General features: G+C 53.2%; 1 protein-coding gene and 1 long non-coding RNA gene across 4 annotated transcripts in view; one reads left to right on the plus strand and one right to left on the minus strand.

Moving 5' to 3' along the window:
• Window positions 1–658: 658 nt before the first annotated feature.
• Window positions 659–7,577, minus strand: LOC123460843. Its single transcript, XR_006637242.1, has 3 exons — window positions 7,051–7,577; window positions 5,913–6,073; window positions 659–704 (listed from the first exon to the last, which is right to left on the minus strand). It is a non-coding gene; the product is annotated as an uncharacterized LOC123460843 (long non-coding RNA).
• Window positions 7,578–7,918: 341 nt separating this feature from the next.
• Window positions 7,919–12,850, plus strand: part of Col16a1 (collagen type XVI alpha 1 chain) — a 54,169-nt gene continuing 49,237 nt past the window's right edge. For 2 of the 3 annotated variants that reach the window (XM_045148785.1, XM_045148786.1), the window contains exons 1-4: window positions 7,920–8,131; window positions 9,889–9,995; window positions 11,886–11,960; window positions 12,054–12,171. In XM_045148785.1, coding sequence (XP_045004720.1) covers window positions 9,923–9,995; window positions 11,886–11,960; window positions 12,054–12,171 — 266 coding nt within the window. In that variant the 5' untranslated portion in view covers window positions 7,920–8,131; window positions 9,889–9,922. Of the gene's footprint in view, window positions 8,132–9,888; window positions 9,996–11,885; window positions 11,961–12,053; window positions 12,172–12,850 lie in introns of all 3 variants that reach the window. The other variant, XM_045148787.1, reaches the window with a different exon arrangement.

Here is a 12,850-nt window from a genome sequence, read left to right on the forward strand (position 1 = left end):
AGGCCATGGCAAGTAAGTGGGGGAGGTAAGTTTTGAATCCTTCACTTATCCTTGGGCCATGATGCCAAACTCTTGTGTGTGTGTGGGGGGGGTATGTGTGCATGTATGTGTGTAGGTGCACATGTATGTAGGTGTCTGTGCATGTGTGGAGGTCAGAGGTTGACATCGGGTGATTTCCTTGATGGCTATTTTTTTAAACTACATATATATATATATATATATATATATATATATATATATATATATAGAGAGAGAGAGAGAGAGAGAGAGAGAGAGGGAACTTCTATACTTAGCGACAAAAAACCATGGTACTTCTCTCCCCTCTTCTCCCCTCCCCCCCACTTTCTCCTTCATAGCTCTGCTGTCCATCATATCCCCTCCCTCTGTCCATTAGTCTCTCTTTTAATTTGATGTTATCATCTTTTTTCTCCTATTATGAGGGTCTTGTGTGGGTATTTCTAGGCACTGTGAGGTCTTAGATATCAAGACCAAATTCTGTATGGACAGTTGTGATACCCTTGAACAGGAGTGATACCCTTCCTTTGGCTCTTACATTCTTTCTGCCACCTCTTCCGCAATGGACCCTGAGCCGTGGAGGGTGTGAGATGTTTCAGTGCTGAACACTCCTCTGTCCCTTCTTCTCAGCACTATGTTGCCTTTTGGGCCATCACAGTGGTCATCACCATCTGAAAAGAGAAGCTTCTCTAAGGAGAAGTGAGAGTAGCATTAGTATATGAGTAGGAACATTAAGTGTAGTGATTTCAGGGCAATTTGGTGAGAGTAATATATACCTTTATCCAGACAAGTGCAGGCTTTATACCCTTAAGTCTCATGACCTCTCCTGCCATAGGCTTCTGATTAGGTTTTCAGTACCAGGCATGTATTCCCTCCCATAGAGTGGGCCTTCAGTCCAATTAGAGAGCCGTTGGTTTTCCACAGAGCAGACATGCCACTATTGCACTCATTCAGACATTTGGCCTGTCTGGACAAACTCGAGGTTTCTAGCATCCACTGTTTTCACTGCTGATGAATTCTGTCTCCCATGACTGCATACAGTGCAGCTTTTTCCAGCTTTCAGTTTGCTGAGCTACAGGAAGAAGGTTTTCTCCTCAGGACCAGCCAGACGCCTGTCACATGGGGCTTTTTCCTGGATGGCACTCTGTCCTTTGGATCAATCTCCAAATGGTCAGTTTAAATCCAGGTGCCACCAGTGACTGCTGTGCGATGTTGTGCTGATCACTTGCCTTTTCTCTGCCTGGTTCCTCAGTGTTTAGAATGGGGCTGGTAATACCGCCAGGGCCTCCTGTGAGGTCCTGAGACTAAACTGAGCTTTTCTTTAGACAGTACCAGCCAGCGCTTGAAAGGGGTGCAATAACTTTTAGCTGTGGCTATTAAAAGTAGAGCTTGGATCAAACTCTGGAGTCCCAGGTCTTCTAATGACTGCTGCCCCTAGTCAGTTAAGGCCAAGGACATGGCGATTCTGTGGAGCAGATTCTTATCCCGTGGGGCAGGGTGAGGCTTTTTAACCTCTGCTCTTCTGATATTGGGGCCAATGGCTCCTTATTGGGTGGAATGCCCTATAAATTGTAGGATGCTTAGCAACATCTCAGGTCTCTGCCCTCTAGATGCCAGCTGCACCTTCTTCCTCTATTGTGATGGTCAAGACCGTTTCCATACACTCAAGTGCATGTCCTCTGGGAGCAAAGTCGCACCCCATGATGACAGCTGCAGGAACAGAGCATCAGGCAAAATACTTTCTGGAATTTTAACACCAGGCAAGGAGGATCAAGCTGGGATCCAACGTTTTATCTTGTGGTACAACAGGAATGCAGGCCCAGGATAGCACAGTGAGTCGAAGTGAGACTTGAGTAACTGCCACTCTCCATGGTTCACTCAGAACAGATGGGCAGAGCCCAGGGAGTAATGGGGCTGGGCCCCAGGATACTAAAGTGTCTCCTTACCCCAGCATCCCCCTGGACACTCATGTCCACAGTTGTTGGACTGGGGTCTGTGCTCTCACTTCTCCAAAAGCTCTAGAGTAGCCTCCCTGAGTAGGTACCTGGTAATGTGAGTTAGTTGAAGGAAGAGACCTTGACTGGGCCTGGGTTGCAGGCAGATATTTCCAGTGTTTGGGGTGCCTATGAAGGGTTTGCCACAGCCTGTAGGGCAGATGGGCATAACACAGTGGAGCTCTGGCCCTCCCACTGGGACCATAAAGCTGCCAGTCAGCAGTGAAAAATGGATCTCCCTGTCACAGGGACACAATCAATTGTGCGGACATAGCAGCAGTGTTGATTTCTGACAGGAGGGGTGTGAAAGACAGACAGAGAGGGAGAGAGGGAGAGGGACAGTGAGAGAGAGAGGGGGGTGGGAGACAGACAATGATAGTGAGCCAAAGAGACAATGGAGACCTATACCTAGCTATGGCTGGGTGAGGAGGCACATGCCTACAATCCCAGTACTGAGAAGGCTCTGGGCAAGAGGACCCTGAATTCAAGGCCAGCCTTGGCTACATAGTGGGACTCTTCAAGGAAGAGGGGGGCTGGAGAGATGGCTCAGTGGTTAAAGGCACTTGTTCACAAAGCCTGATAGCCTGGGTTCAATTCCCCAGTACCCATGTAAAGCCAGAAGTACAAAGTGGCACATGTCATGCCCATACTCACACACTTGCTGTGTCTGCCTCTTTCTCTCTCTCCCTCAAATAAATAAATACAAGATCTTTAAAAAGAGAGAGAACACTGTAGGCTGATAGATTAGAGCTACATACATAAAAACAGGACTGGAGGGACGGCTTAGTGGTTAAAGCACTTGCCTGCAAGATCTAAGGACCTGAGTTTGATTCCCCAGTACCCATGTAAAGCCAGGTGCACAAGGTAGCGCATGTGTCTGGGGTTCATTTGCAGTGGCTAGAGGACCTGGTGCACCATATTTTTCCCTCTCTCTCTCAAATAAAATGTAAATAAAGTGTTTTTTTAAGTCATAAAAGCAGAGATTGTGGAACAGAAGTCCATGACAGAAAAGAGGCTGGGACATGAAGGTACAGAAAATATAAGAAAAAGACAGAGAGGAAACCAGAGACACAAGATGCAGATTTGGAGAGCCAGTCTGGAAGCAGAGGGAAAGGGGTGTTATTAACAGAGACAACAGTGAGAAGGAGTTGGAGGGTGGGCAGAGTCACAGGAGAGAGAGCCAGAGAACCAGTGACACTACCGTCGTGGGGAAGAAAGAGGACAGAGGTGGGACAAAGCAGCACACGCCTGTAACTCTAACCCTTGAGTGGTGGAGGCAGTTCAAAATTTTAGCCTTAACTACAATAAATTTGTAAACAACAGAATCCAACGCTGCTCAGAGTTTTCCGTGGGTCCCATGTGACAGGGGCTCCTCTACAGCAGGAAGTTGAGGGGGCACACTTGGTGGGCTGATCCTGGAATGGGGAGTCCTGGGTGCCAGTGAACCATTTCATGAAGGCTTGGGGCAAACTGCTGTGTAAAACCAGTGTGGAGAATTCAGAGAAAGGAAGTGGGGGACATAGCTTAGGGAGAGAGGTGGTGGGCCAGGACCTGTGCAGAGGCCAGATCATGAAGGATGTGATACAACCAGGAGAAACATTTGGGTTTTCTTAGAAACCAGCTGACAAGAGTCTGGGAAGGGGCTTCCTGGATGCTGGGCTGGGCTCAGGGGTGGGGCTGTGAGCAGCGGGCAGAGCTGTTGGGAGCTTTGGTTTCAGGCAGGGATGGTAGTGGTGGCAGTGGGAAGGAGTGGATGGATGTGGTCTGTGTTCTGGGGATAGAGGTGACAGGATAGGGCAGGGAAGAGAGAAGGCAGGAGACACGCTTAGTCCTTGGCCTGAGCATCAGAATGAATTATGGTGGCATTTATCAGGCTGAGGAAGCCAGGAGGAGATCTGCGATGAGCAATCCATCAGGTGTGACATGTCTCTCTGTGTGTGTATCTGTGTGCACCTATGCCGGGACCTTGGTGTGCATGTGGAGTACAGGTCCCAACCACATGTGCTCAGCTTGCTGAGACTCCTGGGTCTCTCTTAGAATCATGCCCTATCTTGCCTCTTTGCTCCATTACCCCAGCCCCAAGGGATGCCCCTGCCATATGGGGATTCCCGGTGGCTGGTGGGGTAATGGGAGGGCCCCTGAGCACCACCAACATCTGCGCACATTACCCCAGGCCCAGGAGGCCTTGTGAGTCCCACCCAGCAGCGGCAGGCAGGCTCCAGGGCAGCTGGTGGCGATTAGCAGAGTTGATTACCTCGTGGCGATGCCATCTGGGGTGAGGGCACCAAGCCCGGCCCCACGGGATACCCTGCTTGCTGGCGTGCAGTGCTTTCAGGGGCTGAATGCACATAAATGCACTGGCATAGCCACATGTGTGTATGTGTGTGCATGGACTAGTGTGTGCATGTCTCTGTGTGTGTGTGCCATGGTTCTGCAGGTATCTGCTTGTGCAGCTGGGTAAGTATGCCTATTGGTACATATCTATTCTTTTTTATTCCTTTCTCTCTTTTCCTTCCTTCCTTTCTTTTCTTTTCTTTTCTTTTCTTTTTTTTTTTGGTGGGGGGGATAGGGACTCATTCCAGTCCAGGCTGGCTTGAACTCATGATAATCCTCTTATCTCAGTCTCCTGAGTGCTGTGAATAAAGGCATGAGGCACCATGTTTGGCTACATGTCTGTTTCTATATGCATGTCCATGTACATGCATGTGCCTGTGTGTGCATTCAAGTCTATGCAGTGTCTTCTGGTGCGGATGAACCCAGTGTCACGTGCATGTTGGGTAAGCACTCTTCCACCGACCTAACACTTCTACCACCCAACTCCATGTTTTTTTACTTTGAGACAGTGTCTGGCCTTGAACATGCAAATTTCTTGCCGAGCTTCCCGAGTGCTGGGATTATAGGCACAAGGCACCGTGTTGGGCTACACATCTGTTTCTCTGTGTATGTCTGTGTACATGCATGAGCATGTTTCCTCCTCACTCCATCTCTGGTGCTGGGGGAACGAACCTACTGTTGTACATGTTAGGCAAGCACTCTGCCAATGACCCAACTCTGCCAATGACCCAACCTTCCTGCCCCTCACTCCATGTGCCCCTTTTTAAACTTTACTTTAAAACAGTGGCCTTGGGCTGGAGGGATGGCTTAGCGGTTAAGGCGTTTGCCTGCAAAACCAAAGGACCACGTTCAATTCCCCAGGACCCACATTAGCTAGATGCACAAGGGGGTGCATGTGTCTGGAGTTCGTTTTCAGTGGCTGGAGGCCCTGACGTGCCCAATCTCCCCAATCTCTCTCTCTCCCTCTCCCCTTCTTTCTCTGTCAAATAAATAAATAAAAATAAAATATTTAAAACAATGGCCTTGAACTTACAATCTTTCTCTCTTGGCTTCCTGAGTAGCTGGGATTACAGGCATGCCTGTCTTTGGATATGTCCAGGAATCTATTTCTGTGGGGTGACCTGGCTCCTATATCTGCCCTGCAAGGAGGTAGGTGTGTATGCACACATCTGTGTAAACATGTGTTCACCCAGCCAGGCATGGTGGCGCAAGCCTTTCATCCCAGCACTTGGGAGGCAGAGGTGGGAGGACCGCCGTGAGTTCGAGGCCACCCAGAGACTACATAGTTAATTCCAAGTCAGCCTGGGCCGGAAGTGACACCCTACCTTGAAAAAACAAAACAAAACAAAATGTGTGCAACCCGGGACTGTGTAAGAACCTATCTGGCTGTGTGGGCATGTGTCAGAGCAAGAAAGGGGCACAAGCACATCTCTAGACTGGTGGTGGATCCAGGCAGTGGGCATGTCCCAGGTTTAGCTGTTCTGTGAACGACAGCCTTGGGGTATTATGGGAAGGCTTCTGCACACCCCCTTCTCAGGTTCCTGCACCTACAGCTCTAATTGCTCTCACCTGGGGCATGGGTGTGTGAAGAGCAGGAGTGGCTGGGATGGCAGAGGGGTGAGAGCCGAGCTTCAATCTACCACTGGTCTGTGTGAGGTGGAGCGTGCCGCGCTGTTCCCAGAACCTCCGTTTCTCATCAGCAACGCGGGGGTCAACACAGAACGCTGCCCCTAGGTCGCAGTAGTGATTGAAGGAGTTAGCATGGATGGAATTCTTAGAACAAATTATGCTCCTTTCTTTCCCAGCAGGCCTAGAGGGAGGCAGTACTCCAGAAGCAAGCTGGACTTCCCACCCTTCCTGCCAGAGCCTGTGAAAGCCCCACCCCTGTGCTTCCTGCCTGCTGAGCTCAGCATTTCCCAGACCCCCACCACTGCCGCCACTACATCTGGGCCCAGGCGCAGTGCAGGGACCACAGTGGTGTGCCTCGGTGGCGTGGTTGGGATTTCCACTGACTCAGCGCCTCTAGGGCTGGAGGCGGGAAATCCCAGGCCTGCCATCCCCAGCCTGGGTTAGATGGGGTTACAGGACCACATCTACACGTCTGCTTCAATGGGAAGCCCACTCCCCAAGTCAAGGCACTTTAGTTGCTTCCCCACATCTACTCTGCCAGCCTACTGAACCCATCTGCATGGTTCCTCAACCTTGAGGCCAAGAAATTGCCACCCTTGTGAGGGACTCGCCTGGTCCGCCTCCCTTGGCCTTGATAGAACTGACCTACTGTTCATCCAACCTCAATTTCTTTTGTTTCTTTGGACTCTGGATATAAAGCAACCCCTCCCTATCACTGATGAATAAGATCAACTTTCGTCGGCCACCCCCGCCCCATTCTCTGCCAGGGATCCCAATAATAATGAAAATAGCAGCAAATATTTCTCCTCCTATGTGCCAGACCACGTCTAAGCATTTTTACAGACGTTAATGAGTTTCCTTTAACAAAGCTTCACGAGGCAGATGCTATCGTTATCCCATCTCACAGAGTTAAATGGAACTGAACCAGGCACGGCGCTGTAATCCCAGCTGCTCTGGAGGCTGAGGCAGGAGAATTGAAAGTTTAAGGCCAGTTTGGGCAACCCGATGAGACTCTATCTCACAATAAAAAGTGAAAGGAAAAGGAGGCTGGGGTGTAGCTTCATGGCGTAGCACTTACCTAGTATGAGCAAAGCCCTGGGTTGGATTTTCAGCGCTACATAAACCAAGCTTGGTGGCACAGCCTGTAATCCCAGCACCACGGGAGGCAGGAAGATCGGAAGCTCAACGTTACTCTCAGCTACATCGTGAGTTCAAAGCCAGTCTGAATTCCCCCCCACCCCTTCACACACACATACACACACTGAGTAAATAATAAAAAGCCTCAAAGGTAGAGCTGGGCCAGGGAACTGAGCCCTTCCAATCTCATGGAATAATGAGGAACGAGGGATTCACTGGCTCCCACTTCTGTGAGAATGAAGGCGGAGCAAAAGGGGTTAATTTAGCACAGGAATGATGTGTGTGTGTGTGGGGGGTGCCCCGCTCCTCCCCCCAACACAGACTGAGGGACAGACCCAGGCACTGGAAAAATCTGACCACTGAGGCTTGGTCAGCAGCCACGTCACGGGTTCCACGGGTCTTGGAGGAGGGTCCCCACCCGCCTCAGCTTTCTGGGGTCCCAGCCAGGGAAAGCGAAAGGGGGAAACAGAGGAGGCGCTTTCGACTCCAGGCCTGGCTCGGGAAGCGCCGGGCCTCCCTCTCGCCTGCCCTCTGCAGGCGCCGCTTCCAGAGCGGCTCGGGGCACGCAGGGTCCTGCCTCGCCGCCGGCTCACCTGGCTGCGGACCTGCGAGGGGCGGGCCCCGGGCGCGCGGCCAGGCCAGGGGCGCTGCGGTGCCTTCGCCGGCCGGCGCCTCCGCGGCCGCCCCGAGCCCTCCTCCCGGCCTCCCTCCTCCCCCTGCTCCGGCCTGGCGGGCCGGCCCAGCTGGGTTCCATTAGCCTCCTGGCAGCCCCCCAGGATCCGCCCCTCTTCCCCCTCCTGGAGTCGCCGGCAGTCCCGGCAGGCAGGCAGGCAGGCGTGCGCCGGGCAGCACTCACCCGGAGAGCTCCGGGCAAGCTGGGGACACACTCGGGGTGCGGTCTGCTGGGAGACACATCGAGGAAACACACCCCACGGTGGCAGCAGACCCCAGGCCCCGCTTTGCCCGAGCTGGCTGCCCTGGGGCCTCCTAGATTGCTGAGTGAGGGGCTCCCCGGGCCATCGGTAAGTGGGTGTGGACTGGGCTGCCTCCTGACTCTAGGCTGAAAGAACCCCTTCCGCCTCTGAGTTGCTGTGTGACCTGGGACAAGTGGCAGCGCCCCTCTGGGCTAGGATGAGCTGGAAACTCCACCCTCGTCCTGCTCTCCCTGCCTTCAGTCTGTGCCTGTGTTGGGAAAGAGGGTATCTCTTTGGAAGCATCTCTCCTGCCATCCCTATAATCCTTCACTCAGACTTGGGCCTAGGAGTAGAGGCCAGAAACTGGGAGCCGGAAGCGAACATGAGTGCATCCATGTTCACGCCTCCACATGCACCCACAAGCCGCCCACAGCCGGCAGCCCTTCCATTGGCTGACAGGAGGGGAAGGCCCGGGTAGGGTTTGATAGTGGATGTGCACACCTCTTAAGATGGGAGATGAGTACGGTGGGGACACAGCTCCATTCTAGGAGAAGGGAGCTGGTGTCCAACCCCCAAATATATTAGAGCAAGGGGTCTGTTCTTTTATTTTTAATTATCTACTTATTTGAGAGAGAGAATGAAGGAGAGAGAGAGAGAAGGAGGGAGGGAGAGAGAGAATGGGCATGCCAGGGCCTCCAGCCACTGCAAACGAACTCCAGATGCATGTATCCCCTTGTGCATCTGGCTTACATGTGGGTACTGGAAAGTCGAACCAGGATCCTTTGGCTTTGCAGGCAAGTGCCTTAACCACTAAGCCATCTCTCCAGCCCCAAGGGCTCTGTTCTTATCCCCCGTCCAGGACCAAAGGATAGAACATAGGATTCAACCCGAAGAAATGAGATCAGCCTTCCATAAGAACTTCCCGACAGGAAGGCTTCCTGGAGGGGAGGTCATGGGTTGGCTACATACGTGTGTATGTGCAGATTCTGGGCTTGTTGACTCTGGTGTTTCTTTGCGCACATGACTGTGTGCAGATAGGTTTGTTTGCATGCACCAGTATGTATATGCTCGTGTGTGGTGCTGACACATAGCCGACATAGCTCTGTGTGCGTGCACATGAGCTGCCTGTCCAGGGGAAGGCCAGATGATATATGGCTCTCCCGGCCACTTGCTGAGCCTGAATTGATTTATCTGGGCCCATCCATCAGGGTTTAATAAAACTAAAAGACGAACATCCATCAGCAGGGGAGGTTGGCACCAAGGCCCCGAGTCCTGGCGACCTGCTTTCCCATCCACTGTACCCATAAGGGGAAGCTTTCTTGGCCCACATACAGCTCTGTGATCCCTGCCAGGAGATGCAGCCCAGTCTGTAGACCTTGACCTCATGGGTGCCTGGCAGGACTGTCTGCCGAGGTGGGTACAGCTTGCCAGGTACCGGCTGCTTATCCAGCCCAGTATATAGGTTGTTACAGCCCTGGAACATTTCCAAGCCTTTTGACAAATCTCTCCTGCTTATGCCCCCCTCAACTCCCATCTTCTGTGGCTTTCTAGAACCCTGTAGACCTCTTCTCAATCTAGCAGCTGCCTCTGGCAAAGCCACATGCCGCCTGGGCGCTATTTCTGTGCTGTAGCCAGCATTCTGCTCTGCTTGGTGGATGTCTGGACCGTACTGATGGTTAAATATTTTGATTATCACCTCTGCCCAGATCCTTGCCCTAGGCCTGTGTGGGGCCCCTGAGAGGGACTGTCTAGATCTCATTCCATTGAAGTCCTGGCGCCTGGGTGTCATTGGCTGGTACCACCCACCCATGTGTGGCTGTGTTATTGGGACTCAGGAGCCCACCTTCCCGATCTCTGGTTTTCAGGTGCTCTGGCTGCAGCTGACCCCTCTGGACCAGTATGTGGATATCTTGGGCTCCTGGCCTGTGGCTGCTTGGGTTCTGGGCCACCTTCAGCCATGGGACAGTTACAGGTGAGATGACACAGGCCTGCAGCTGGCTCCGTGAGGTGCTGGGGTCACTGCACATGTGTGACCATGTACATGCCAGTCAGTGGAAATTTATAAGAAAGTCTAGGAGCTGAGCTCCAGGTGGCCTGAAGTGTTTACACAATTGAGCTTGTGTGTGTGTGTGTGTGTGTTTGCGTGTGTGTTCGTTTTGAGCATCTTTGGGTTTGCATCTTGGAGCAGTCCTGTGTTTGCTTGTACTCTGGATCTGTGTTGAGTGGGTAGGGGAAGAACAGGCCTCCTGAGGACAAACCCATCCTTGAACACCTTGCTGGGACGGGTAGGGTTGGGAGGAATGGGTGCTACATTCTCCCTGCAGAAGGCACCCATCCTTAAAGCTGCTGAGCCCCTCTGCCCCTTCTTATGGTGATGACCCCATGGTCCGGTCTCGCTCTCCTCCTCCACACCAGCCTGGACCCCTGATGCCAGCCCATCCCAAGGCTCAGACTCTGGACACAGAAAGGGTGCAGCTTTCCAGGATCTGATGCCAGGGGAAGTTGACTGGGCAACTTGCCCAGCCTTGTGCCCTCTGGGCTCAGTAGCTGCATTGCCTAGCTAGGCAGCAACAGAACTCCTCGAACCCAAGTCTACTCAGCCAAGGGGGGCTGGAACCAAGGGGCTGATGCAGAGTAGGAGGGTTTGTGCACTGGGTATAGGAGGGACGTGCAAACACATGTGTTTCACACACACACACACACACACACACAGTTTTGCTGTCCTCTCCCTCACCAGGTCCCCTGGGGGCTAGGGCAGAGAATTTCAACATCTGTAAGGAATCTGGGCTCTTTGCCAAGGGTGAGTCACCCACTGCTGCTATGATGCTCAAGACAGTGATGGTCTTTCCGGCCAGACCCAGGGGAGGGAGACTCCAGTGGGTTACTGTGCCTGGGGACCCAGGGTTCCTCCTTCCAACCAAGCCAGCTTGAAGTTGGCTACCTTCTTGAAGGGGACTTGAATGGCTTCTTCCAGCCACCCTCCCATCTGCCTTGCTGGGAAGGACCTTTTGATCTTAGCCTCTAGTGCAGGACCTCCCCCAACACGTGTCAAGGAGAATCACAGCCCCAGAGAGAGGGAGGCCTGCGACTGCCAGCTTGTCCCTTCGGGGCTTTGGACACTGGCATTAATCTATCCCTTTGCCCAGAAGCCTTTAGTATGGCCTGCTTAGAACCCACAGCCCAGTGTGCCTTTGAGCCCGTGGTCGTCTCAGCCCCTCAGTCTCTTCTCCCTGTTTCACTAGACAGATATGCAGGTGAAAAGTCATCCTCTTAGCTCAGACTTGTGTCTGGCCTGCTTGTCTGTTTTGGATGTGGGAACTGGAACTCCACCCATGGCAGAGGACACAAGTACCAAGTTCACAGGGCAGTCCTGGGGACACGAGTGTCTGCGGCTCCGTCATGTGCAGCCACGCACTCGCAATTGTACATGACTCCAAGAGTGGCCATGAACCTGACATTCCCTCACCCTGACTGCCCCTCTCTCGCTGCCTCATGGAGGAAACCGTGCGTATCCACGGTGGCTGGGACCAGCTTCCCATCCCGGGAGCTCCCCACTGTCTATGCTCTGGTGCCACCCAGGGTTTCTTTCACTTCCTCGGCCACTGGTCTGGTCCTGTATGGGGGTGTTGTGAGACTTGAGCTTCTAAGGTTCTGGTCCTGAGCTCACTCGGTGGCTTTGGGATGATCCTCTGTCTTTAGCTGGGCAGCCAGGGTCAGAAGGCAGCTAGCTGTGAAGACAGTCTCAAGGTAGACTGGGCAAAAGGTCCAGAGGAAAGACTATGAACTTGCTACTTATGGGGTGCCCCGCTGGGCAGCTGCCGACCTGAGCCCCTCATGCACTGGGGCCGACTCTCTCTCCCAGGTGACAAGTGCCCACCTTCACAGCAAGAAGGACTCAAGCTGGAACACAGCAGTGACCTGTCAGCCAATGTGACTGGTGAGTACCCCCTCAAACCTGCCTGTCTCCTACTCTTCCTGGAGTGGCCTGCACCGCTCCTCACCTGCCCTGGTGTCACCCCCCCCCCTCAAGGCTTCAGCCTCATCCGCCGCCTGAACCTCATGAAGACGCCTGCCATAAAGAAGATCCGCAACCCCAAGGGACCGCTCATCCTGAGGCTGGGGGCTGCCCCCCTGACCCAGCCCACGCGGTAAAGGCCTTAGGGTGGCCATCGGACATCCACTCTGACCTCAGCCGCACCCCAGCCACTCTGGATGTCGGGCTTAAGCCTGGGGCTTCTCTGGGGGTCATTTCACTCCTCCCCCCACATGCCTGGTCTACCACATCTCTGACCCCAGGTTTGCAGGGTGGGCTGTGAGGGGCACCTGGCAGCCCCACTCACAGCTCTGGGCAGAACCAGTTTCATATCCTGTCAGCGCCATGGAAACCCCAGAATAGGGGCGGGAACTTGGCAGGCATGGTGTGTGTTGACGTGCTTGTGTGAGCAGACCCCTTGTGTGTGTGTGAAGTTCAGACTCTCACCAGCCCCTGGGTGGTCTGGCCCCATCTTACCTCTCTGGTCTCACCTCTACAGATGCTCCTCTGTCTTTTTGCTACTCTGGTCATACAGAACCCGTTTTTCTTAGCATTTCCTCTTCTATCCCAGGCCCATTATTCACCCCCATCCCACACCATGCTGTCTTCCTTAGAAACCTCCTTGCCAAAATTATAATGCAGTACTAAAATGGCCATTCTGATCAGGTACCTCCACTGATCAGAGCCCATGGGGTGCCATGGGGGACAGACACCTTCTCTATTTTCACCACTGGCCTCCCTGGCAGTCAGCCAACACTTGGCACCCAGAAAGTTCTCAGCGAGCATGGCAGAAT

The sequence above is a fragment of the Jaculus jaculus genome, chromosome 5, assembly GCF_020740685.1.
Source record: "Jaculus jaculus isolate mJacJac1 chromosome 5, mJacJac1.mat.Y.cur, whole genome shotgun sequence".
Lineage (NCBI taxonomy): Eukaryota > Metazoa > Chordata > Mammalia > Rodentia > Dipodidae > Jaculus > Jaculus jaculus.